The sequence below is a fragment of the Mesoplodon mirus genome (genome assembly GCF_964341445.2).
Source record: "Mesoplodon mirus genome assembly, chromosome: 19".
NCBI lineage: Eukaryota > Metazoa > Chordata > Mammalia > Artiodactyla > Ziphiidae > Mesoplodon > Mesoplodon mirus.
Genome location: NC_138995.1, coordinates 382,395 through 406,526, shown reverse-complemented (window position 1 = coordinate 406,526; position 24,132 = coordinate 382,395). Strand labels below are relative to the sequence as shown.

The following is a 24,132-nucleotide window of genomic DNA, read 5'->3' as shown; positions in this document are numbered from 1 at the left end:
GTCTCATCGTCGCCCCGTCACGTGTGACCCCAACCCCACGTCTCCCGCTGTGTCTGCCCTCACAGGTCATTTTCTTCCACGTTCAGTTATGACGGACGTGGAGGACAAAGGTCAAGATGAGGGCTTGGGGGACTCGGGTCCTTTTCTTGTGGATGTTTTACTCATTCGTAAATGATTCTGGAGCATCTTCCCAGTGCTCCAGACCACATCCTCCATGATTTCTCTTTCATTCCCCACATGTTCTAAAGTTAGGCACTTTTTTAAGAGTGACAGCGGGAACACCGAATCCTATTATACAGAACTGCAAGTACTCTTCCAAAGTTACAGACCCCCAGTGCACACAGTGGACGAGGATGCAGGGTGGGGCCTTGCTCTGCACTCTGACCCCAGAGTTCACTCTCGAGATCTGGGGAGAGCAGGATGCTGACAGAAATGCACCTTTCATTTCAGCATGAGAAACAGTTTCTGCACTCTCCTAAAAGTGCTCCTGCCTTGGTGCCAAGTGACCCGGGAAATGGGAGAGTCTCCCAGCCTCCATTATCTGCAAACTCTTGATCCTCGGCCAAGTGGAGGGTTATTTATATCAATTCTCAGGGCCTGACCTCCCAATGCAGCACCAAGAGTTAAAAAGCAGAAAACAGGAGTAGCAACCATGTTGCTACCAAAGTCAGTATTTTTACTTCCTGTTTTCCAATTGTAGACGTCCTAAAGCCTGGAGATGCTTCCCGTATTACAATTTTCGTCTCCATGTTCCTGTGATGCTCACAGTGAGGTGGGCTCACCGAGCACGTGGCCTCTCTAGTCTAAGCCATTGTGTACGTGACTCAAGCTTTCATTCTGGTCAGGTTCCTTAGGACTCACTGTGGATGTTCATAATAAATATCTTAATAGCACGTGGCTTAAACGCAGTGGACACACTTGAGTTTTACATCTTCTAACTCACCTGCAATCTGGAAAAAATATCCCGATTTCCTGTGCAGCCCCCAAGAACCAAATCAGAATTCTCTGAGTGATCATAACTTCTTGAACTGAAATGAAAACACAGTGAAAGCCTCCTAAGTGTCTCCTACCTGTGCTGGGCTGCCTGCTTCTCCTCCTGCCTCCAGAGTGGCCTGTGGTCACAGGGCCAGGAGGTACCCGGAGACTGCAGGACACTCACGGTGTCCCAACAACAGCAAAAAGCCAGCAACCAACTCAGGCAACACATCAAAACAATTACGTGCCACGACCAAGTGGGATTTATCCCAAGAATGCAAGCTTGGCTCAACATGCAAGAAACAATTAATGCAATAAGCATATGAGTAGAATAAAAACCCCAAAACCACACAGATAAAGCATTAAATTAAATGCTATACCTTTTCATGACTAAAAAAACAAAAACAAAAAAACAACAAACTAGGAGTAAAAGGGACCTTCCTCAACCTGGCAAAAGGCATCTATGAAAAACCCACAGTTCACACCGTACTTAATGATGAAAGACTGAAAACTGTCCTCCTAAGATCAGGACCAGGACAAACTGTCCGCTCATACTACTTCAGTCAACATTGCCCTGTAAAGTTCTGGCCAGGATAATTCAGCAAATAAATAAATCAGTACATATAAGGCATCCAGATTGGAAAAGAAAAAGTTAAGCCATCTCTACTGGCAGATTTCAAGACCGTATATATAGAAAATCCTAAAGAATTCACAATAAAAAACATCAGAGTAGGGGCTTCCCTGGTGGCACAGTGGTTGAGAGTCCGCCTGCCAATGCAGGGGACACGGGTTCGTGCCCCTGTCCAGGAGGATCCCACATGCCGCGGAGCGGCTGGGCCCGTGAGCCATGGCCGCTGAGCCTGTGATCCGCAACGGGAGAGGCCACAACAGTGAGAGGCCCGCGTACCGCAAAAAAAACAAACAAAAAACAAACAAAAAAACCCCATCAGAGTAAATAAGTGAAATTAAAGCAATGAGCCTATGGTGCTAAAAAGAATTAAATACTTAAGAATAAATTTAATCAGGGTGATTCAAGAGTCGTGTGCTAAAAACTATAAAACATTGTTGAAAATATTAAAGATGACCTAAATAAATGGAAAGCCACCCCATGTTCATGGATAGGAAGATGGCAGTGCTACCCAAACTGATCTACAGATACAACGCAGTCATTATCAGAATCTCATCTCATTTTGCAGAAAGTGATAAGTTGATCCTAAAATTCAGGTGGAACTGCAAGGGACCCAAAATAGCCAAAAACAATCCTGAAAAAGGACAAAGTTGGAGGATTCACATTTTCCAATTTTCAAAATTTATTTATTTTTGGCCACGCCACGTGGCTCGTTGGAACTTGTTACCCGACCAGGGATTGAACCCAGGCCCTTAGCAGTGAAAGCGCAGAGTCCTAACCACTGGACCGCCAAGAAATCCCCACATGTTCCAGTTTTAAAACTTACTACAAAGCTATAGTAATCAAAATGGTGTGGTCCTGGCACAAGGATAGACGTATAGATAAGTAGAATAGAATCAGGAGTACAGAAGTGAACTCTCTCATGTATGGCTAATGGACTTTCCACAGGAGTACCAAGGCCATTCAACAGGGAAAGGACAGTCTCTTCAACAAAAGGGGACAACCGTATATCCACATACAGAAGAATGGGGCCAGATCCCTACCTCACACCATATAAAAAATTAATGCAGAATGGATCAAAGGCCTAAAAATAAGAGCTAAATCTAATAATAGATGAATAAGGCTTCTTCAAAATTTAAAACTTTTGTGCATCAAAGTACCCCTTCTAGGGAGTGAACCGACGACTCACGGAATGGAAGAAAATATCTGCAACTCATATATCTGGTAAGGACCAAGTATCTAGAATCTATAAAGAACTCTTATGACTCAATCAACAAATAACCCAATTTTAAGTAGGCAAAGGATCTGATTAGACATTTGTCCAAAAAAGATAACATAAATGGTCAACCAGCACATGAAAAGATGCTCAACATCATAAGCCATCGGGGAAAAGCAAATCAAAACCATAATGAGATAACACGACGTACCACCTCGACACAGCAACCACGAGGACGATGAGAAAAACAGGCCACGTCAGAAGGCCACACCTGGCAAGCCCACGTGGTACCAGGAATGCCTGCCTTTCATGGTCCACGCCAGTGCTTCCTGCACGGTGGGTGACAACAGTGGCGCCCACCACTTGCGTGACCTTTTATTCTCGTCACGTTTGCCAATAACCCTGACACCAGGAGACAAAGTAGAAAGACCGAGTCACTGCCACTGGCACATCTATGCACAGAGAGAAAGCTGATTCCAGAAGCTTGCCTTCATCTCGAAAACCCAAGCTTGCGATCAGGATATGTTCAGCTGTGCTCTGTATAACACAAACTGGACTGAGAGAAATAAAAACGTTCTTAGAGCTACCAAAATCAAAAGACAGACTCCTCTGGGCGCTAACGTTCCTAACCTTTGGCAGAAGTCCATGAGCACATCGACAAGCGTGGCACAGGCGACTTCCAGGTCTCCGTCGCAGCCCCCGGTGGCAGAGGGCGCCGGGAGGAAGTGCTGGTGGATGGCCCACTGGTGGAAGTCCTGCCTGCGATGCAAACGCCAGGGTCTGTGCTGAGGGAGGCACAGGCCAGGGTCCGCCTCAGCCAGGGGTGAGGGAGACTGCAGGTCCACAGCTGCTGAGCTGGGGGTGGAGGGGGTGCCTGCACTGTCCCAGGTCCACCAGCAAAGCATCCAGATATGGACCAGGCTCCGTGGTGCTGAAACCGCAGCACAGACAGCCACCAACACTGCAGTCTGTTCCTGCAGGAATAAGAGGACCCAAGCAGGACCTCCCCGTGTGACCACGAGGGGCAGGGAGCGAGCCGCCGAAGCCTGTTTGGAACTGCAATCAGGAGAGAAGGAAGGAGGCCCTGAACAGGACCGCACACCATCAACACACAGCAACCTAAGGGTGAGTTAAGAAGGGGTCCTATGGATCTGCAGGCCAGAAAACTGGTTCCTTCTTTCCCTCCTGGCAAGGAAGGAAGCCCGGGCTTGTGAGCGCATGAAGGAAGCGCACAGGAGGCAGGCCGTGCACAAACCTGAAAGGTGGAAGCGCCCACTGAGCTGGGAAAGGAAGCGGGTCGTCCCTCCCCTCGCCCATCGCTGTCCCTCCTTATTCTACTTGTTCCGTCAGAATCTGACACCACGACACGGCACCCCCGTGTTCAGGGACGTCTCTGACCACTCCAAGTACGGTGGCTTGAGGACAGCCCCCTCTGGCTCCTGTGCCCCGACCCACCCCCAAACCCACGGCCTCTCAGCACCTGCTCGAGGCCAGGATAGCACACCTGACGTCTTGGCAGTCTCCGTCACCAGCCCCGGGACTCACATGGGGCTCAGTCTCTGATTTGCTCACCCCTGGTGCCGTGCCTCAAAGCCAGCACTCGGCAAGGCGCTGCCCACCCTCCCCTCTGCTTCCCTGGTTGGCCGACACCAGCTGAGACCCTCCAGGGCTTCCCCACTGTGGCCCTCCACAGGCGCAGCTCCTTGCCCGCCGGCACCAGCTCCCAAAGCCCCGTCTGGTGTCTTCAGTGCCCTCTAATCCGCCTTATTTATCAACCTGCCCGCCCCCAGGCTCACACAGGGTCCGGTTCTGCACAGTTCCTCGGCAGAACGGCTTAGGGGCATTGCGGCAGAAGTGCAAGTGGGAAGCCCTGTATGTGCCTCGTGTGCCCCATCTGTCTTGTTCACACTGCATCCCCAGCTTCTAGAACATTCTAGAAGTGTCTGGCAAACTGTAGGTCAATAAGTGTTTCTCGAATAAAAGAATGAATAAAACTGTACTCATACACTTATGTTAAACTGAACATTAAACTGAGGATATAATGACAAAACTTAGACTTAAGACAGTGTAGAAAACTGTATTAACATTTTAAAGGGTAAATCCTTTAAACACTTACCTTTCTGTATCTGAAAGAGAATCAACTTCAGGCTGAATTTCTAGTTCCAGCTGTAACCAGTCTCTGTAAGTCAACTGAGAGAAAAGGACCAAGTGACCACCACAGCAAGGACAGCACAGAAGCCACCGGTTGGGGCTGTGACTCTGCCCTCTCATAATAGCTGGAGGTCTCCTGTGTGTCTGTCAGAAACATCGTCCTACGGCATCTCCCAGGGTTATACTGGGAGGCTGGCACCAAGCCCAGATGAAGAATCAGTCATTTAACTCTGAACGTGAAGCTAACCAAAACCGTTCAAACTGTTCTTTAAACTCAGTCTTCCACACTGCTGCCTGGTCCAGGACAGCCCGCGGCATCTGCACAACAATCACTTCCTAGCTCACCGAGTTGTGCAAATAACCAAAAGATGAACTTGACGTGAGAACATGCCTCCAACAGTCACAGCGCCACATGTCAACACAGACTAGCCTCAAAACCTCACAACGCTGACACAGAGGGGGAAGGTGTAGTACATGCTGGGAATTAGGAGCCAAAGAAACACTAACCTAAACGCACCAAACATGAAATGCAGCCGTGTCGAGACACCATGCTGTGTCTGACTAATTTTTGTGCCGATAAATGACATCAGAACTAAAAAAAAAAACCAAAAACCTCACACTGTGTGTAACAACGTGTCCCAGAGACATGCATGCAGCACACGCAGTGTGTGTAAACGCCGGAGCTGTGCGGCACCAGCAGAGACGTGTGTGTGGACGGTGATCGAGGCCCGGCTGCTCCTGCCTCACTGCTCCTGGTGTCAGACAGATGGTCAGACCTACTCTTGTATGACTGATTATTAACAATAAAAGAGTTGAAAAAAATATACAATAAAACGACATAACTTTTTCTCTAAAGACCAAAACAAGCAGGCAAACATCCAAGAAATAAATGGAAAGTTATGAAGAGGTGGCAGAAACAGTCACATGGGCACGTTGTCTGAGCGGCCAAGCTTCCCGTGACTGTGCTTGGAGACGCCCGGCCCCAGCCTGCAGCCTGGCAGGCGTGTTTAAAGTATGACGATCCCAGGAGTGATTTCTGTTGGGTCAGGCCCGCCGCCCATGTCCTGTGCCCACAGAGCCCAGAGCTTGGAGGAGCAAAGCAGGGGAAGGGACAGTGGGACCTACATGGAGTCCCTCCTGCTTCAGCAGTTCCCGCAAGGTCCTCTGCTTCCACAGGCAGAGGGCGGCTCGCTGCCAGTCCACGGAGGGCAGGCACAGGGGCCTCCAGGGAGAGCTGGCCGGGTCTTCCCAAGAGGGAGGGTCTCGGGTCTCTGAGAACCATCTGAACACGAGGAACTGGAACTGAAAAAAGACAGTGGCGTGTGTGCTGTGAGACTGAGGAAACACACAGGGGCCTGGCTGCGCTCGGCTGGCAGTGAGGAGCCCCTGGTCTCAGTGGGAATCCAGCCCTGACCACACATCTCTGAACTGCCACGTCCTGCAGCCACGCACGGCCGTCCCCCGCGACCCGCCGGCCCCGGCATTCTCACTAAGTGTGCTCAGTGGCTACAGGAGATGCTCCCTCGGTGACGCACTGAGCCGCACATCTTTGCCTGAGGAGGTCGGACCCCCGCCCTCATGCTGACAGAGCCACAGGCTGCTCGAGGGGACCTCGGGGAGCTTGGGACACAGGGCGAGGACTTCCTCTTCTGGGCCACTCCTCCAGACCTCCATCCCACACTTTAAAATGTCAGCACCTGGGACCGGGAGCACAGGGGCACCCGGACCCCAGGCTGCTCCTGACGCGGTGGAGCTCCCAGCAGCGCCCAGGACTCTGACGCGGGGCCTGGAACTATGAACCAGGCTCAAACCTCAAGGGAGACGTTCCCTAAAGCTCTGCAGGTGCAGCAACACTGGTTCCCGCTGTGACGGCACCGCCGCCTTTGACACTGAGGATTCAGTTTCCCAGGCTGTCTTCAGAGGAGGGGCAGGTGCTTCCTTAAATGCTGACACACGTTCTATAACATCAATCTTTTAATCTGCCTACTTCACAAATAAGGAGGGACATCTGTAGTTGTCACCTTCCAGCCCCTCCTCTTAACTCAGATGGAAGGAAAAGGCAGTGTTGGACCCAAGCAGACGGCGGGGTGGCACCAGGAGACAGTCTGCTACAAACGAGGCCGGTGCTGAGACGGAGGCCACACAGGCTTCAGGCCAGAAACCTGTACAAAACTGGAACTTAGAGGAGAGCAGAAAAAGGAACCCAGGAGACTCACCTTTTTTATAAGGCCTGGAGACAAACAGCTGTACAAGATGTCATGTGACTGGGAAGAAAACTTACACAAAGAATAAGAAATTGCCGCTGTACAAAATCTGAAAATAGAAAACAGAAATTATAACACAGAAATGGGATCCATGCAAAATAACAGGTGGAAGAAGAGCATGAACTGCACAAAGTGAACTGAGAGCCTCCCAGCCCGACGGCCGCTCGGTGCTCAGCCTCAGGCCCAGCCTGGCTGGCTCCTCCGAGTCCTCGGGAAAGAGCCCCCCAGTCAGGCCGTCTGGCCTGAGCCCTTTCCACGTTGACGAGAGACTCAGAAAACACATGAACACACAGGCTCTGCACGTAAGGGCTTGCTTTCCCAGCGTGTCAAGAGCCACGGTCAGAACAAAGGGAATGAAGTGAGGAGGTGCGAGGTGGGTGTTCCTTGTGTGATTGCATAAGGCTCTCGTTCACCTGCGTGATGGCAAATTATTCACTGTTCCGGCCTAAAAGAACCTCAGAGCCAGAGTGAAGCACATCCAGTTTCCAACTCAGCCTCTGCCCGCCCATGGTGGGCTGTGACGTGTGGGAGGGAGAGGCTGCCGAGAACAGAGGTGACCATGAGGCCCAGAGTCAGGACTGTGGCGAGGAAGGGGCCCGACTCCCACTGCGGATTTGTCAGTGGTGCTGCTGTGGATGGCGCGGACAGCTGGCGGGCACTGGTCCCAGGCCGCGCTCCTGTGCTCAGCTCTCCCTGTCTCTCCTAATGCCAGCTCAGTCCGTGAGCCACGACCCTGGTCCCAGCCAACATCTCCCACCGGAGCCTCCGGCTTCCATCCTGACCTCAGCAGCCACAGTAAGCCCTTCTGGCCTGAGTCGCACGTGGACTCTCCAGGGCTCTGCCCGTGGGATGGCCGCTCTCACCCAGCCCCCGCCCATCTCTCACACCCGCCGACCCCAGGCTACGGGCTCCCTGCGACTCACTGGGTCCCGGGAGGGGCCTAGCACGCAGTGTGCAGTGAGTGGGTGAGCACGTAACTGGACGATGGGTCTCAAAGCCCTCTGGATGGGGCAGCTGTGTGGGTAGAAACGTCCCCCAGAGAAAGCTGCTCACCACAGGGAGACCCCGGAACCTAACCTGAGGGGCAGGTCCAACCAGCCGCTGGCACCTGACCTGGAGAAGGGCACCTGCAGCCCCTTGTGAGCATCTTGAAAAGCAGGTAGCAAAGTAGGGTGATCTCACTTTTATAACCGAAGATACCAACACACACACAAATACACCCAAGATGAGGTTCTGGAACGGTACAGACCAACACGGTAAAGAGTGGTCATCTGTAGAGCATGTGTGTCTGTGCTAATTTTGTCGGATAAACGTGTGTTACTTTTGACAAGAGGGACACTCACTTCAGACACAGGGCTGAGGACTCCTGGGTCCTACAGGGCAGGAGGATATCGAAGAGCTCGGGGACGGGCAGGCCCCTGGCAGGGGTGGGAGGGCCCACATGCACCTCCGGGAGGGCAGACCTGGACTCGCCAAGGTGGACGGCCAGGGCAGCCAACCCCACCACATGTGAGGCACTCAGGCTCGGGCCCTAAAATAGGAAAGAAGAGTGGTTCAGGGACTTCCCTGGTGGTCTAGTGGCTAAAGACTCCGTGCTCCCAATGCAGGGGGCCAGGGTTCGATCCCAGGTCAGGGAATGAGATCCCACATGCCACAAGTAAGAGCCCACATGCTGCAACTAAGAGCCCGCATGCCGCAACGAAGACCGGGCACAGCCACATGCATACATACGTACATACGTAGATAAATACAGAAATATTTAAAAAGAAAAGAGGTTCAGCGTTGGGGGGGCAGGAGGAAGCCCACCTCCTGGCTGGAGGAGGTGGCAGCCCTACCTGGTGATGGAGCAGTTGGCAGAGTCTGCTGAGCAGAGCCGGCAGGAGCCTGCGTCTGCACAGGGTCCTCACGAAGTGGGCGGCCCAGGGGCCCTGCCTGTAGGGACAGCCACAGAGAACAGTGGCAGCGGCCAGGCCTGGCCCTGCACTGCCCGCCTGGAGCCTGGTGGACGAGCAGTCAGGCACCAGAGACTGAAGAAAGAACCAGGCTGTTCCCCAAACAGGAGGGTCTCCTGTTGCAACGCTGACCGTCGCCACATCCCTGCTGGATAAGTCCGCCCCCACCCCACCCAGGCCCTTCCCCAGTGCAGCGCGAAGTCGGGGAGCAGGACCAGGGCCCAAGGCTCAGAGCTGGACCAGGATCGACAGCCACTCTCATCACGAGCACCCAGGCCGCCCCAGGACAGCTCCAAACCACCCGGTGAGACCGCCTAGCCTCTACCTGTCTGGTGGGGCGACGCTGGAGGCCGCCATGAGGTTCTGACAGAAAGACGTCAGCAGGAGGTCCACGACCTGAGAGAGGAGAGGTCTCAGGGCCGCAAACCCACATCACAGTGTTTCCACCCTGGACACACAGGGCCACAGTGGAGCTGACGAGACCGGAAACGGGCCCCCGTCCGGAGAAGAGGCTGCAACGCCTCGGCACAGGAATCCCCAAACCCTGGGAGGGGCCCCCAGGGGTCATCACGGAGCTTCTCAGCAGAGAGCAGGGTCAGCAAACCTGCCCACAAAGGGCCACGAGCAGCCTCTGCCACAACTTCCTCCCAAACACAGAGTCTGTAAGCAAACGGCAGCACCGGCCCGAAACCCTCGACTCACATGTGGTCTCCCTGGCGCCCCACACTCACCCTCTGCTCCCACGGCTGCAGCTTGGGGGCCCGGACGCTGAGCTGAACCGGGGCCCCCTCGACGTCGCTGTCATCCTCGCCCAGGCCCAGGGCGGAGTGGAGCTGTTCAGAGATCACTGCCATCCGAGCCAACAACGCTGCAAGGCAGGGACCGGTGCCATGAGCAGGGGCGCCACCCACCACCACAGGGGCCACACTCTCAACTGACCCTGGGGCCGCTCTCGTCCCCGCCCGGCCAGCAGTGGAATCACTTTTCTGCGGTGCAGGTGGCCAGGCTTCTCCGAGGGGCTGGCATACCTCTTCACATCACCACGGCCCGTGTCTACACCCTGCACCCCTCGCCCGCCAGCCACCTCTGCACACACTGACGCCCACTGCGGCCGCCCGGCCCGGCCTCGGCGGCTCTGCCAGCACAGGGACTCGCAGGCCTGGCTGGCTGACCATCTTGCGGCAGCGCTGGGGCCCCACACGGGCCTTGACCTCCCCAAGAACCACGTGCTGCAGGAGCAGAGTTTGGAAGGGCCACGCTGGCCACGAGGGGATATCCTGGGCCCTCAGGACGACCACGGTGGAGGCAGAGCTGGGGCTGCCGACCCTCCACCACAGGTGAAAACCTGTGCATAACTTCTGACCCCAGGCTTAACTCCTCACAGCCTGCCATGTAGTTTGCATGTCACGTGAATCTACGTATATTTTATGCATTCACGACATACCTAATTTTCTCAATATTTCTAGGCAATGTGGTTTATCTGAAATTTTTGCAATTGTCATTTATTTCCAAAAATTTTTCAGTATATTTACTGAAAATAATCTGCATATACTGAGTCGACACAACCCACACTGTTAAAAACTGTGTTGCGGACTTCCCTGGTGGCACAGTGGTTAAGAATCTGCCTGCCAATGCAGGGGACACGGGTTCGAGCCCTGGTCTGGGAAGATCCCACATGCCGCGGAGCAACTAAGCCCCTGTGCGCCACAACTACTGAGCCTGAACACTAGAGCCCGCGAGCCACAACTACTGAAGCCCGCGTGCCTAGAGCCCGTGCTCCACAACAAGCGAAGTTACCGCAATGAGAAGCTCGCTCACCACAACTAGAGAAAGCCCACGCGCAGCAACGAAGACCCAACGCAGCCAAAAATAAATAAATTAAAAACAACAACTGTGTTGTTCAAGGATCAACTGTATTTCCTCCGTGAGACTCAGAGGAATTAAATGAATTAATAATAAATAAAAATCTACTGAAGTTACTAGGTAAAAACATGCCTTATGTATTTTTGTTTCTGCATTTAGCACAGCAAAAATCTAAAAACATTGGAACCTAGCATTTTCTTTTGTGGACCACTGTGGCCACTGAGCGCTCTGAACTGCTCATGCTTGTCCTCCAGACCCCCTCATGGGATACAGTCCCAGAAGCAGAGGCCCAGTGCTGAAGAGCACAGCCACCCAGGCAGTAAAGGAAGGAGAGAAGCCCCACAGCCAGCAACGCAGCTTTCCTCCTCTAGGTCTCCTGTCCCACAGGGATGCCAAGTAGCAGAATATCCATATTCTACCCAGACTTTGGGACAGCCTGAGTGTCAGAAAGGAGGCATGCTCCACACCCACCAGGCTGTGGTCGCGCTCACTACCAGATGCTGAACTGCAGGGAAGATGCACCGACCGCTGCCACTATGGGCAACAGAGCAGCCACAAGCTCTGAGCACGTCAGGGCTGGCCTGGGCACCCACGGACACCCACTGCGGAGGGCCCGCTCCACAGCCCCGTCCTCACCGTCATGCTGGGTGGGATCTGTCACTGAGGCCCTGAGCTCTTGCAGGGCAGTTGTGAGCAGGCCCAGCGGCTCCTCCGCACAGCTGGGCTCCAGCTCCCTTCGCGAGGCTGCATCTGAGAGACAGGAGGTAGTTTTAACAATTAAACAGGTTAGATCAGATAGGAAGCACAGGGAACTGACGCTGTCCCTGGCTTCTCCGTGCAGAGGGCACACGGAGGACGGGGCCCTATGAGGAGGGACGTGCAACGCTCTCCCCTGACGGCGGATGTTAATGTCCTATCGAAGTTAAAACATTCATAAGGAAGTTTCAGAAAAACCATGGTTCTGTACACACTGTCACCACAAATGTAAACAGCAGGTACGTAATGAATAAAGACCACATGCATGTGGAGGGAGGCTGGGCGGGGAGAGCAGAACTGTGGACAGATGATGGTTCAGTCCCTGTTTCTCAAACTTTTAAGTAACACTGTGATATTGTTTTTTACAACAGGATGTAAAAATCAGTGTATTAGAGGGCGTTGCCAGTCCTCAACACACATTTAACAGGTTTACTAAAAATACCAGCCCCATGAGATACAGCATTAGAAAACATTCTAGAAGCCCCCAGAAGCAGGACCATGGGTTAGGAGAGGAGGGCAACGCCTCACTCAACAGTGGACACAGCCCTACGGCCCCCTTGGCATCCTGTCTGCAAGATGTTTCGATACTGGTCCAAATAGGTGTGGGTCTCCCTGGCTGTCAGAAACTGAGGAAGATCGTGCAAGGAGGGTCTCACAGACAGAATTAGAAAACAGAGCTGCAGTTGCTCATGCAGCCTAACTGGCCCTGCAGGCGTCAGAGGGATTGACCAGCAAACAGCTGCACCATTTCAACACCGAGAGACCAGGTCCTGTCCCGATGGCGCCTCGTTTCTGGGGCGATGGGGTGCGGACAGCCCGCCCAGCTGCTCCAAGCAATGATGCACACTTTCACACACTGGCCCAGGTCTACATCACTGTCCCCTAGAAGCAGAAAGATCCCCAACCGTCCAAACGGCCAAAGAGCCACGGCAGACCCCCTACTAGGACACGGTGCAGAACAAGCACCACGGGCCTCGGGCCTGGCTGGTCACCTGACTTTAAGGCTCAAATTCAGATCAGCAAACAGAAACCACATCACAACCTCAGCGGGGCACACAAAGATGAGAAATGGTCAAGTGGATTTTGTACTGCATGCGTGTTCAGGGAATGACATCATAGGCAGCCCTCCTGGTGTCACAGCTGTCCCAGGGCTGGTGCTGGGCAGTCTCTGAAGCCACAGCTGTGACCAGACCCAGCATGACAGAACCAGACCAGATGGACCAAGGTGCCACCGACACGTCTCGTGATCAGGGAAGTGGAGATGAGATAGGCACGTCTGGGGACCAAGCAACCCACTGACCTTACCTTCTGGCTTCTTCTCTCCGACAGTGGAGCAGGCTTGGCGGTAGGTGGAGTATAAGGAGGGGGGAATTTTATCTGCTCTGGATCAGAAGAAAACATTAAATAGTCAACTAGGACTCAAATTAATTCTCAAGCTTACAATCCCAAAGACTATCATAAAACAGAAATATGCAACAGAGTAAATCTAAATAAATTATACAACACCCCACAGCATGACCCTATGTTTAGGAAAAACATTGTCCATATGGACTTAAACGGTCCTGACTACTTCATACCTCCTATATAAACATCTACCAACAGTGGGTTTTGTTCTGTAGTGAGATTATAAATGATTTTTACTTCTCTCATTCAAGTTTTGGTAATTCACAAATTTTAAAGGTGAACTTATATTACTTTTAATGAAAAATGCCAACTAAGGAAAACATCCAATTAATGTCATTAAAAATACAAGTCTTGTGATGAGGACACGGGGCATCTGCAGGGCACGGACACGGCTGGCACGTTCTCATGGCACAGCAGCAAGTACAAGGACAAGAGCCACAGAGCATCACCCCCCCAACAGTGCTGCAAACCGAGACAACGAGATTCAAGTAGAAGAACAGAGACATGGCTGTGGTCCAGAGTGAGAATCCACACCAAGACTGGAGGGAGGCAGGGAACTTGGCTGGAGACTAGGAACTGAGGGCACCACCCACTGCCCTAGGGACTGGAAAGCCTTGTTTAAAAAACAGAAACCAAAAAGGAGAAAAGAAAAAACAGAAACCAATGCAAATAAAACGAAAGAACAGGGACTTCCCTGGTGGCGCACTGGTTGAGTCCGCCTGCCGATGCAGGGGACACGGGTTTGTGCCCTGGTCTGGGAGGATCCCACATGCCGCGGAGCGGCTGGGCCCATGAGCCATGGCCGCTGAGCCTGCGTGTCCGGAGCCTGTGGTCCGCAACGGGAGAGGCCACGTCAGTGAGAGGCCCGCGTATCGCAAAAAAAACCAAAACAAAACAAACAAAAAAAAACGAAAGAACAAATTCAAGGAAACGGAGAAATCCACAGAAAAGAAACTGTCAGTCATCACTTTTATTAATATCTTCAGAGAGGTAAGACAAAACACTGCAGCTGTGAAACAAGAATGGACCGCTGGGGGCTTCCCTGGTGGCGCAGTGGTTAAGAATCTGCCTGCCAAGGCAGTGGACATGGGTTCGAGCCCTGGTCTGGGAAGATCCCACGTGCCGTGGAGCAACTAAGCCCGTACACCACAACTACTGAGCCTGCGCTCTAGAGCCCACGAGCCACAACTGCTGCAGCCCGCACGCCTAGAGCCCCTGCTCTGCAACAAGAGAAGCCACCAGTGAGAAGCCCGCACACCACAACGAAGAGTAGCCCCCGCTCACCACTAGAGAAAGCCCATGTGCAACAACAAAGACCCAACACAGCCTAAATAAATAAATAAAATTAAATTAAAATTAAAAAATAGACTGCTGTACAAAGGAATATCTGATGGCAGAAATGAAACACTCAGTAAAAGAACTTGCAAATAAACTTGAAGAAATCTCTCAGAAAGGAGAGGAAAAAACAAAACAAAACATATGCAAAATAGGACAAAAGAGAAAAAAAATCAGAAGACAATACAGGAGATCTAATATCTAAAAAATAGCAGTTCTAAGAAGAAAAAGGACACAAAGAGGAAATCTGCAATGAAATAAACCAAGTTGAAATAATCAGTGTCTGGGATTTGCTTCAAAATAATCCAGAATGGTGGGTGGGTAAGTGAGTTTGAAGGCTATAGATGAAACAAGATTGCCCATTTATTGATAACAAATCTGGGTGATAGATTCTATTCTGCTTTTCTGTCTTAAATTTTTCATTAAAAAAAGGTTTTCAGTATCCAAGAAAATTCCTTAGTACTGAAGGGTATGAATTTCCAGAGTAAAAGGCCCACCATGTGCCCAGCCCAGAAATAAAATTAGACCCACAATGAAGTACACTGCTATAAAATTTCAGAACACAGGGAACAAAGAAAAGGCACTACAGGCCTCCAGAAAGAAGAACACAGATTCCCACACAAAGAGTCAGAAACTGTAAGTTTCTAACATCTCAGTAGCAATACTGGAAGCTAGAAGTCAATGGAATGACTCTTAAAAATTTGAGGGTGGGCTTCCCTGGTGGCGCAGTGGTTGAGAGTCCGCCTGCCGATGCAGGGGACGCGGGTTCGTGCCCCGGTCCGGGAGGACCCCACATGCCGCGGAGCGGGTGGACCCGTGAGCCATGGCCGCTGGGCCTGCGTGTCCAGAGCCTGTGCTCCGCAGCGGGAGAGGCCGCGACAGTGAGAGGCCCTCGTACCACAAAAAAAAAAAAAAAAAAAAAATTGAGGGAAAATAATTTCCGACTTAGATTTCTATACCCAAACTACCTATCAAATGTGAGGGCTAAATCAGGTGTCCAAACATCTACCTCACACCCATCCTTTTGTAAGACGTTTCAATAGGATGTTTTCCACCAAGACAAAGGAGTAAACCAAGAACGAGGATGATCTTGAGCACAGAAAGGAGAAGCCAGCACAGGCCAGAGCAAAGGACGTCCGTCCCCAGGTGACGCTGAAGGAAGGTACGAGGGCGACAGCAGTCTTGGAGGCATGAAACACGAGTGGGCCCGAGCGACGCAGCTCAGACGGCTCTGGAAGAGAGTTCCCCAAGATATGACTGTTGGAAGACGTGGTGATTCTGAACAAGAGAACATGGAGACAACTGGCAGAGTGTCCAGTGAGCCATGATACGTACAAGGAAAACTAAGACGAAACAAAGGTAACTGTGAACTCCAGAGAAAACAGAAAGTAATGATTCCTAACGACCAGCTCTGAATAGTGTTCAGACAGCCTTAAAAAACAGGTTTTTAAAACTAACACAGGAAGGGCAGCTATGTGTATCGGTAAAGGAAAGAAAACTAAAAGAGAAAAAGTCAATACCAAAATGATAATGTTGTTTGGAGATTTGGGGCGAAATATCAAAAAATCAGTTGAGTTGAAAATGCTTGCTTCCAGAAAGAAAGTGAAGTGGCAGGGATGGGTGGGGGAGTGGCTATTTCTCTCTCTTTTTAAAAAAAATAAATTTATTTATTTTATTTTATCTTATTTTTGGCTGCGTTGGGTCTTCGTTGCTGCGCACGGGCTTTCTCTAGTTGTGGCGAGCGGAGGCTACTCTTTGTTGTGGTGCGCAGGCTTCTCATTGCAGTGGCTTCTCTTGTTGGGAGCACGGGCTCTAAGTGCGCAGGCTCAGTAGTTGTGGCCCACGGGCTCAGTAGTTGTGGCTCACGGGCTCTAGAGCGCAGGCTCAGTGGCTGTGGCGCACGGGCTTAGTTGCTCCGCGGCATGTGGGATCGTCCTGGACCAGGGCTCGAACCTGTGTCTCCTGCACTGGCAGGCAGATTCTTAACCACTGCGCCACCAGGGAAGCCCCTGGCTATTTCTCTTAATAAACTTAATAGAAGTATCTGACTCTTTAATCTAACTTAAAAAAAACTTTTGGGCTTCCCTGGTGGCGCAGTGGTTGAGAGTCCGCCTGACGATGCAGGGGACACGGGTTCATGCCCCGGTCTGGGAGGATCCCACATGCCGCAGAGCGGCTAGGCCCGTGAGCCATGGTTGCTGAGCCTGCGCATCTGGAGCCTGTGCTCCGCAACGGGAGAGGCCACAGCAGTGAGAGGCCCGTGTACTGCAAAAAAAAAAAAAAAAAAATTTTATGGGCTTCCCTGGTGGCACAGTGGTTGGGAGTCCGCCTGCCGATGCAGGGTACACCGGTTCGTGCCCCGGTCCGGGAGGATCCCACATGCCGCGGAGCGGCTGGGCCTGTGAGCCATGGCCGCTGGGCCTGTGCGTCCGGAGCCTGTGCTCTGCAGCGGGAGAGGCCGCAACAGTGAGGGGCCCGGGTACCACACAAAAAATAAATAAATAAAAATTTAAATAAATAAATAAATATTTAAAAAAATTTTTTCAAGTATAGTTGAATTCCAATGTGTGTTAATTTCTGCTGTACAGCAAAGTGACCCAGTAATACATACATATGTATTCTTGTTCCTAGTCTTTCCCTCATGGTTTATCACAGGATGTGGAATATAGTTCCCTGTGCTGTAAGTGGGACCTCGTTGTTTATCTGTTCTCTATATAATGGTTTGCATCTGCTAATCCCAAACTCCCACTCCATCCCTCCCCCTCCACACCCCCGCACTCCCCAGCAACAAGTCTGTTCTCTATGTCTGTGAGTCTGTCTCTGTTTCATTTGTGTCATAGTTTAGATTCCACACATAAGCGATATCATATGGTATTTGTCTTTCTCTGTCTGTCTTACTTCGCTTAGTATGATTATCTCCAGGTCCATCCATGTTGCTGCCAGGACTCTTTAATCTATATCCATATTTAATTCTGACATAACTCTTTTTTAAAGACTAGAAATAAATATGTCAAAAAATTAGGGACTTCCCCGGTGGTGCAGTGGTTGGGAATCCACCTACCAATGCACAGGACATGTGATCCCACATGCCGTGGATCAACTAAGCCCGTGAGCCACAACTACTGAGCCCATGTACCAAAACTACTGAAGCCCATGTGCCTAGAGCCCATGCTCCCCAACAAGAGAAGCCACTGCAATAAGAAGCCCACGCACTGCAACAAAGAGTAGCCCCCGCTCTCCACAACTACAGATAGCCTGCGTGCAGCAACAAAGATCCAACGCAGCAATAAAAAAAGAAGCTATACCATGCAAATACCAAAAAAAAAAAAAAAAAAAAAGCTGGTTTTAACAGCAAACAAAATAGAAATTAAGGTAAAAAGCCTAACAGAGACATTACATAATAACAAAGGGAAAAACATCCAGCAAGAGAAGCCTGTATTTTAATAATTACGAACTTTCTTGCAACAAGACAAATCTGACAGAATTATAAGGAGAAACTGACAAAATCACAACCACCTCCACAATAAACTGATAAACCAAAGACGCAGAAAACTATTCAGGATACAGAAAACTTGAGAATAAGCACAATTTAACAGACAGACCCTACAGTCCAAAACTGAAGGACATGTGTTGTTTTCAAGGATGTGCGGAATGTCTGCAAATTCCAAGCAAATTCTGAAAGAAAGTCTTGACAAGTAGAAAAAACTCCATACAAAGTGAATCATATTCTTTGTGAAACACGCAATTAACATTGGAATTCAACAATAAAAACTCATGGGCAAATACCTAAATGTTTAAAATTTTTAAAAATTTACTTAAAACTAACTTACAAATTATGAGAAAATCATAGCACAATGGTTGAGTATTTAGAACTGACCGACAGTGTAAGAACTACACATTGAAACTTTTGGAAGGCAGCTGAAGTGATATCTGGAGGTAAAATTTATTAAAATATGCCTGTTTTAAAACACAAGAAAAGTTATAAAACAATAAATTAAACCACCACTTTAAGAAGTTATAAAAAGAACAACATAGTAAACCCAAAGAAAACAAAAAGTAAATAATAAAGTTAAAATCTAAAAACAAATAGAAGATGTTTTTAAAAACAGCAGGGAGGGGCTTCCCTGGTGGCACAGTGGTTGAGAATCCGCCTGCCAATGCAGGGGACACAGGTTCGAGCCCCAGTCTGGGAGGATCCCACATGCCGCGGAGCAACTAAGCCCGTGCGCCACAACTACTGAGCCTGTGCTCTAGAGCCTGCGAGCCACAACTACTGAGCCCGCATGCCACAACTACTGAAGCCCGTGTGCCTAGAGCCCATGCTCCACAACGAGAAGCCACCGCAATGAGAAGCCTGCACACTGCAACGAAGAGTAGCCCTGGCTCACCACAACCAGAGAAAAACCCACATGCAGCAACGAAGACCCAACGCAGCCAAAAATAAATAAATTTATTAAAAAAAAAAAAACAGCAAGGAGGGGGCTTCTCTGGTGGCACAGTGGTTAAGAATCCGCCTGCCAATGCAGGGGACATGGGTTCGAGCCCTGGTCCGGGAGGATCCCACATGCCTCAGAGCAGCTAAACCCATGCACCACAACTACTGAGCCTGAACTCTAGAGCCCGCGAGACACAACTACTGTGCCCACGTGCCACAACTACTGCAGCCCGTGTGCCTAGAGCCCGTGCTCCGCAGCAGGAGAGGCCACCTCAATGAGAAGCCCCAACTCACCACAACTAGAGAAAAGCCCATGCACAGCAGCAAAGACCCAATGCAGCCAAAAATAAAAATCAATAAATTTATTTAAAAAACCCCAAACAGCAGGAAGGACACAATATTAAAAGCTGGTTATGTGATACAATTAATAAAACAGACAAGTCTTTAAGTAATGAATGAGTCATAAAAAAAGGCAAAATTAACACTAGCATGAAAAAAATTTTAAGAAGGGATGAAAAGTACAGATGAGGTAGACAAATTTTTTAAATCACAATAGAATATCATGAAAAATGATACATCAACAGATCTGCAAACTTAGATGAAATGGACAATTTTCTAGAAATATACATAAAAGCTAACTCGAGAATAAAAAACCTGACTAAACCGATAACCATTCAAGAAACTGAGTCAGCAGCCAAAAGTCTTGCCTCCACAAAAGACACCAGGAACAGATGATTTTGCAGCCAGATTTTACCAAACCTTCAGGGACACACGATCCCTGTGTGACACAAACTATTTCAGGGGACAGGAAAGAGGGAAGGCTGCCTGGTTCGTTCCGTGAGGAACCAAATGCCTTAATAGCAAAGCAGCCAAGGTGAGTCTAACAGAATGAGACACAGATGCGAGAATACTAAATAAAGTATCAGTAAACCAAATTCAGCAGTTTATAAAACAAAAAACTGTTACCAATTAGGGGGTATTCCAGGAACGCAAAGACAGTGGAAAAACCTATCAATGTAATTATCGCATAGCTGATGACAGGAGAACAGCACAATCATCTTAAGGGATGCCAAAAAAAAGCATGAATTCCTGCTAAAAGTCCTTAGCGAATTCACAGAGGGAACTCTTTTAACATGGTAAGGAGCATATATATATATATATATATATAAAACTACAGCAAACAGCATTAACGGTAGAACTCTAGCAGCAGTCCTCTCTCAGCCAGGAACAAGACGCGAGGCCAGCTTTCACTCCTGCAATGCTCATTATACTAAAATGCTACCCAATACAGTGACAGACACTGAAAGGCACAATAATCAGACAGGAGGAGGCAAACTTGATCTTGTGGACAGCGTGACTGCACAGAAAATCTCACCACGCACCGGGAGTAAGTTCAACAGTTAATGGAAACAAGGGCACCTACACCTCAGCAGCAGCCGATGAAGAAGACAGAAAAGAACACGCAGTTCACAACAAAAGCTAGGTACCGAGTAGCAAGGCTGCCAAAAATTTACAAGAGTTGTATAAAGAAAAACCACAAAACACTAGTAAAAGACTTGAATAAACAAAGACGTACCATGTTCCTGGAAGGAAAAACTCAGTACCATAGTAAAGCCAAATATCCTCAAATTAATCTATAAAATCAATGAAATTGCACTCAAAATTTTAAAGTTTTCATGGAGATATAGCCAAGGATGTTCACTGAAGCACTGTTAACAAAGCATAAAAGTGGAAATAACCTCAGGGTCCAACTCCAAGGTGGTAAGTTAATCTATTTATTCCGTAGGCATGTGGCCTGCACCCTGGGGTGTGCGACGTGGCAGTTTGCAGACACAACAGAATTCCACACAGCATTAAACAAACCAGAGCACACGACCAACGGGGGTAGTGAAAATGCAAGTCACAGAACAACACACACTGCTATCAAATCCACTTTGAAAACACGGAAGACCACACTGTGTGGTGTGTTTGTGTGTGGACATAATTTACAGTTATAAACATATAAAACAAAAGGATAAAAAATAGAGGAAAAATTTATGCACCAACTTCAGGATAATGATTTTCTGGGAGGAAAAGGTGAGGGGATCAGAGACCTGGGGTAAGATGTATCTGGACTATTTCAAGAAAAAAAAGGAAAGATAGCAAAAATATTAATGCGAATGGGGCATAGGGGTGTTTTTTTTTACTGTTCTCTTTACTTTTGGAATATCTTATGCCAAAAATAAGTAAAAGTAAGGATCCCAGAGAATGGCCTAATCATAAGATGAAAAAGCTTATTTTTACTTTCTAGGCCCTTTATCTTTTCAATCTTCTCACAGGACCCATCACTTCCCATAAGACACTGGAAAACGGTTTATACTTCTCTGTTTCTGCCACCTCTCTGCTCCTGGAGGTCCTCAGTGTGAGCCGGGGGATGGGACGCCCCTCCTACATGTGGTCTCCTCTCCCCCCAGATCGTCACAGTGGAAGGCGTTCACCTCCCCCTTTTCCTTCTTTCCTTAAATTCTCCTCCTTTCCCAATGATTATGTAGCAAAAACACTACTTTCTTTAATTCTCAGACTAATCATCCTAAAAGTTCATTGAAAAATGCTCAGTTGTGATATTCAGAATCAAAGAAATTTTCTTTTTAACATTTTAACTAATTTTGAGCCAACTTTTTATAAGTAAAGCATACATGTGACAAAACACATTTCTCTACAGAAGAGCCACAGCTCCTTGCGCCGTTATTCCCCAGACGAGCCGCGCTGCCATGCGTACCTCCTCAGGGACTCTATGAGAGCAGCCCGGGAATCAGGGACCCTCGGGAGCTGAGAGGGAAGACAGGACTTGGGTGAGATGCCAACAGGGACCCCGCTCTCTGCCGACCCGGCCTCACGTTCACGGCGACGTGTACTGACCTCTCGCGGTGTGAGCAGGGCGGGGAGAAAGTGGGACAGGTAGTAGGACCTCCGGAATATGCTGCAACAGAAAAGGCCAGGCTCAGGGGTGCCCCACCTCGAACAGAGGACCCTCAGTGAGGGCAATGACTGTCTACATCCAGGGCCATCCCTGCAGGCCAGATCGTGGGCCATGTGGTGTCACGTTTCAAGGCTATGACATTATATCACATTTTCAAGTTTTCTTTCCCACTGTTTTGGGACACTTCACACAAAGGGAACTCTGTGCTGGTGACCACCTGCACCCAGAGTCTGGAGGATTCCAGATGCATGGCCCTGGAACCTGGCTTCATCCGCGGCCACGAGGTCGACCATGGGAGCTGGAAGCGGTGCGTGTTTCTCAGAGGCAAAGCCTTAAGAAAGCTACGCCACAGCTACCCCGTACTGGTAGCAACCAGAATTCAACGTGTTTTGGCGTCACACCAAATTCAACACAATTTTGCTATTCAACTCCCTGTGCTGGCTTCACACGGTCACCGTTGAAGCATGAACAAGAAAAGCCATCATGGCCAAAGGGAGGGCCTGTCTGGTCCCTCTGAACAGTCTGTGCTGCGGGGCACCTGGGCTTTCCACAAGGGAGCTCATGTCACAGCAGGGGCTCGGCAGCACCTGCCCACCAGCCCTTCCGGCAGCGTAACCCCACCTGGCCTCCAGGACGGCGGCGGGAATCTTCCCCGTGTGTTCAAACACCGTGATGGCCTTCTCAACATCCTGGGACGTTTGGCAGTGGGGCTCCAAGTGGGGAGGACGGAGAAAAAACAGAAGATTTAAAAGAAAAGGCAGGAGCAGAGCCGGGCCGCGGCTCTGTGGTCGGGCGAGAGGCATGAGAGAGCAAGCGGCATGCAGACAGACTCCCTGATACCAGCAAAACCACAAGGAGGGACCAGCTGCTGCCCCGGCCCCAGGGAGCTCAGCACCTCTGCGGAGCCACAGCCGCCCCCAGGTCCCACGTGTCTATGCCCTCCACCCCGCTCCCTGATGCCCTTCTGGGAGAGACAAGAATCCCAATGCAAGACTTTCAGGTGGGAAGGTGCCAAGACCTAATTTTTGAGATTTAAAAAAATTATGAAATGGCAACTTGTGAACAGCAGTAAATCTTAAATAGAAAACTTAAAGTATTCGCCTAACAGTCCAACAGCAAGGGCTCTCCAGAGACTCGCAACTTTGAAGTACAAGTGTCTTAGGAAAGCACACACACACCCCATACGGCCATCCAACATTTGGTCTACATAAATATAGTTCACACTTTTTTCTGTAATTCCTAGAAAAACATGACACCGCCTTTCCCCAACTGTTTTACAGACCACTTTGTCCGTGAAACCACGGGAAGGGGGACCTCCTGGAAGAAGCATCCCTGTAAAAGGTGACCCATGCTGCTGCTCTGAACAGTGTGGATACGACAGGACAAGCACTGGAGCATAGCTCACCCCGGCTGCCGCACACGCACTGGGGCCCAGACAGAAAAGGTTCAGACACGCAGAGACGCTCAGCGACGAGCCCGGGACGTTACCTCAGTGACATCCCCAGTTGAAGACAAATCCTCATAGAGCCCCATGTTTTCTATAGAAACCTGCAAAGACACAGGCGCATGTGAGGACCCAGACAGGCACTGGCCTCTGCGGAGAGAGAGGAGGAGCAGGCAGCAGGGGAGGCTGGGACTCGCCTTGAGGTCGGCCAGGCGCGTCCTGGCCAGCGCCACGTAGTCGGTGAGGAGGGCGCGGTACTTGCTGGGAACCAGTGGCGGGTGGAGGACGTGCACCTGCAGGCAGAGGGCGGAGCAGGTCCATCAGCCCATCAGCTGTCCTGACTTTCTGGGGGAGATACTCATACTGACGGCAACAAAGTTGAAGAATTAGCCAAAGACTCCAGGGCCACAGCTGGAGGTGGGGCAGACGGAGTCCTGGGTGAGGGTCTCTGCACGGGGCCGGGAGGGGCGGCAGGGGCCCTGCCCCAGAGCCGGCCCCACCCCCCCCCACAGCCCTCCTCCCCTCGGAGGGAGGCGTCGGGGCCCCAGGGGGAGCAGGGACTGAGATGCACGGGGAGACCGGACTCCAGGCTGCGTGAGTTACGTCACGTGTATTCTTTGAAATGAAATATGCATTTCTTAATTAAAAAAAGAAGGTGAGATTCATTTTCCAAGTGCCCTACCCCTCAAAGCGAATGCTGGTTATAGTCATCTGATTACAAAACAAAGCTCATTGCAAGGCACTTGCTAA

General features: G+C 50.2%; 1 protein-coding gene across 1 annotated transcript in view; it reads right to left on the bottom strand.

The window, feature by feature from the left end:
- Nucleotides 1-24,132, bottom strand: part of FANCA (FA complementation group A) — a gene marked incomplete at its 5' end in the record, with an annotated part of 52,616 nt that overhangs the window by 6,527 nt on the left and 21,957 nt on the right. Inside the window, 16 exon segments of the mRNA XM_082607864.1 lie at nt 944-1,028; nt 3,450-3,578; nt 4,936-5,009; nt 6,096-6,272; nt 7,187-7,283; nt 8,578-8,765; nt 9,070-9,166; nt 9,512-9,582; nt 9,918-10,054; nt 11,686-11,799; nt 13,111-13,187; nt 21,738-21,787; nt 21,878-21,938; nt 22,560-22,648; nt 23,427-23,486; nt 23,580-23,675. Of these exon segments, the coding sequence (XP_082463990.1) occupies nt 944-1,028; nt 3,450-3,578; nt 4,936-5,009; nt 6,096-6,272; nt 7,187-7,283; nt 8,578-8,765; nt 9,070-9,166; nt 9,512-9,582; nt 9,918-10,054; nt 11,686-11,799; nt 13,111-13,187; nt 21,738-21,787; nt 21,878-21,938; nt 22,560-22,648; nt 23,427-23,486; nt 23,580-23,675 (1,602 nt within the window).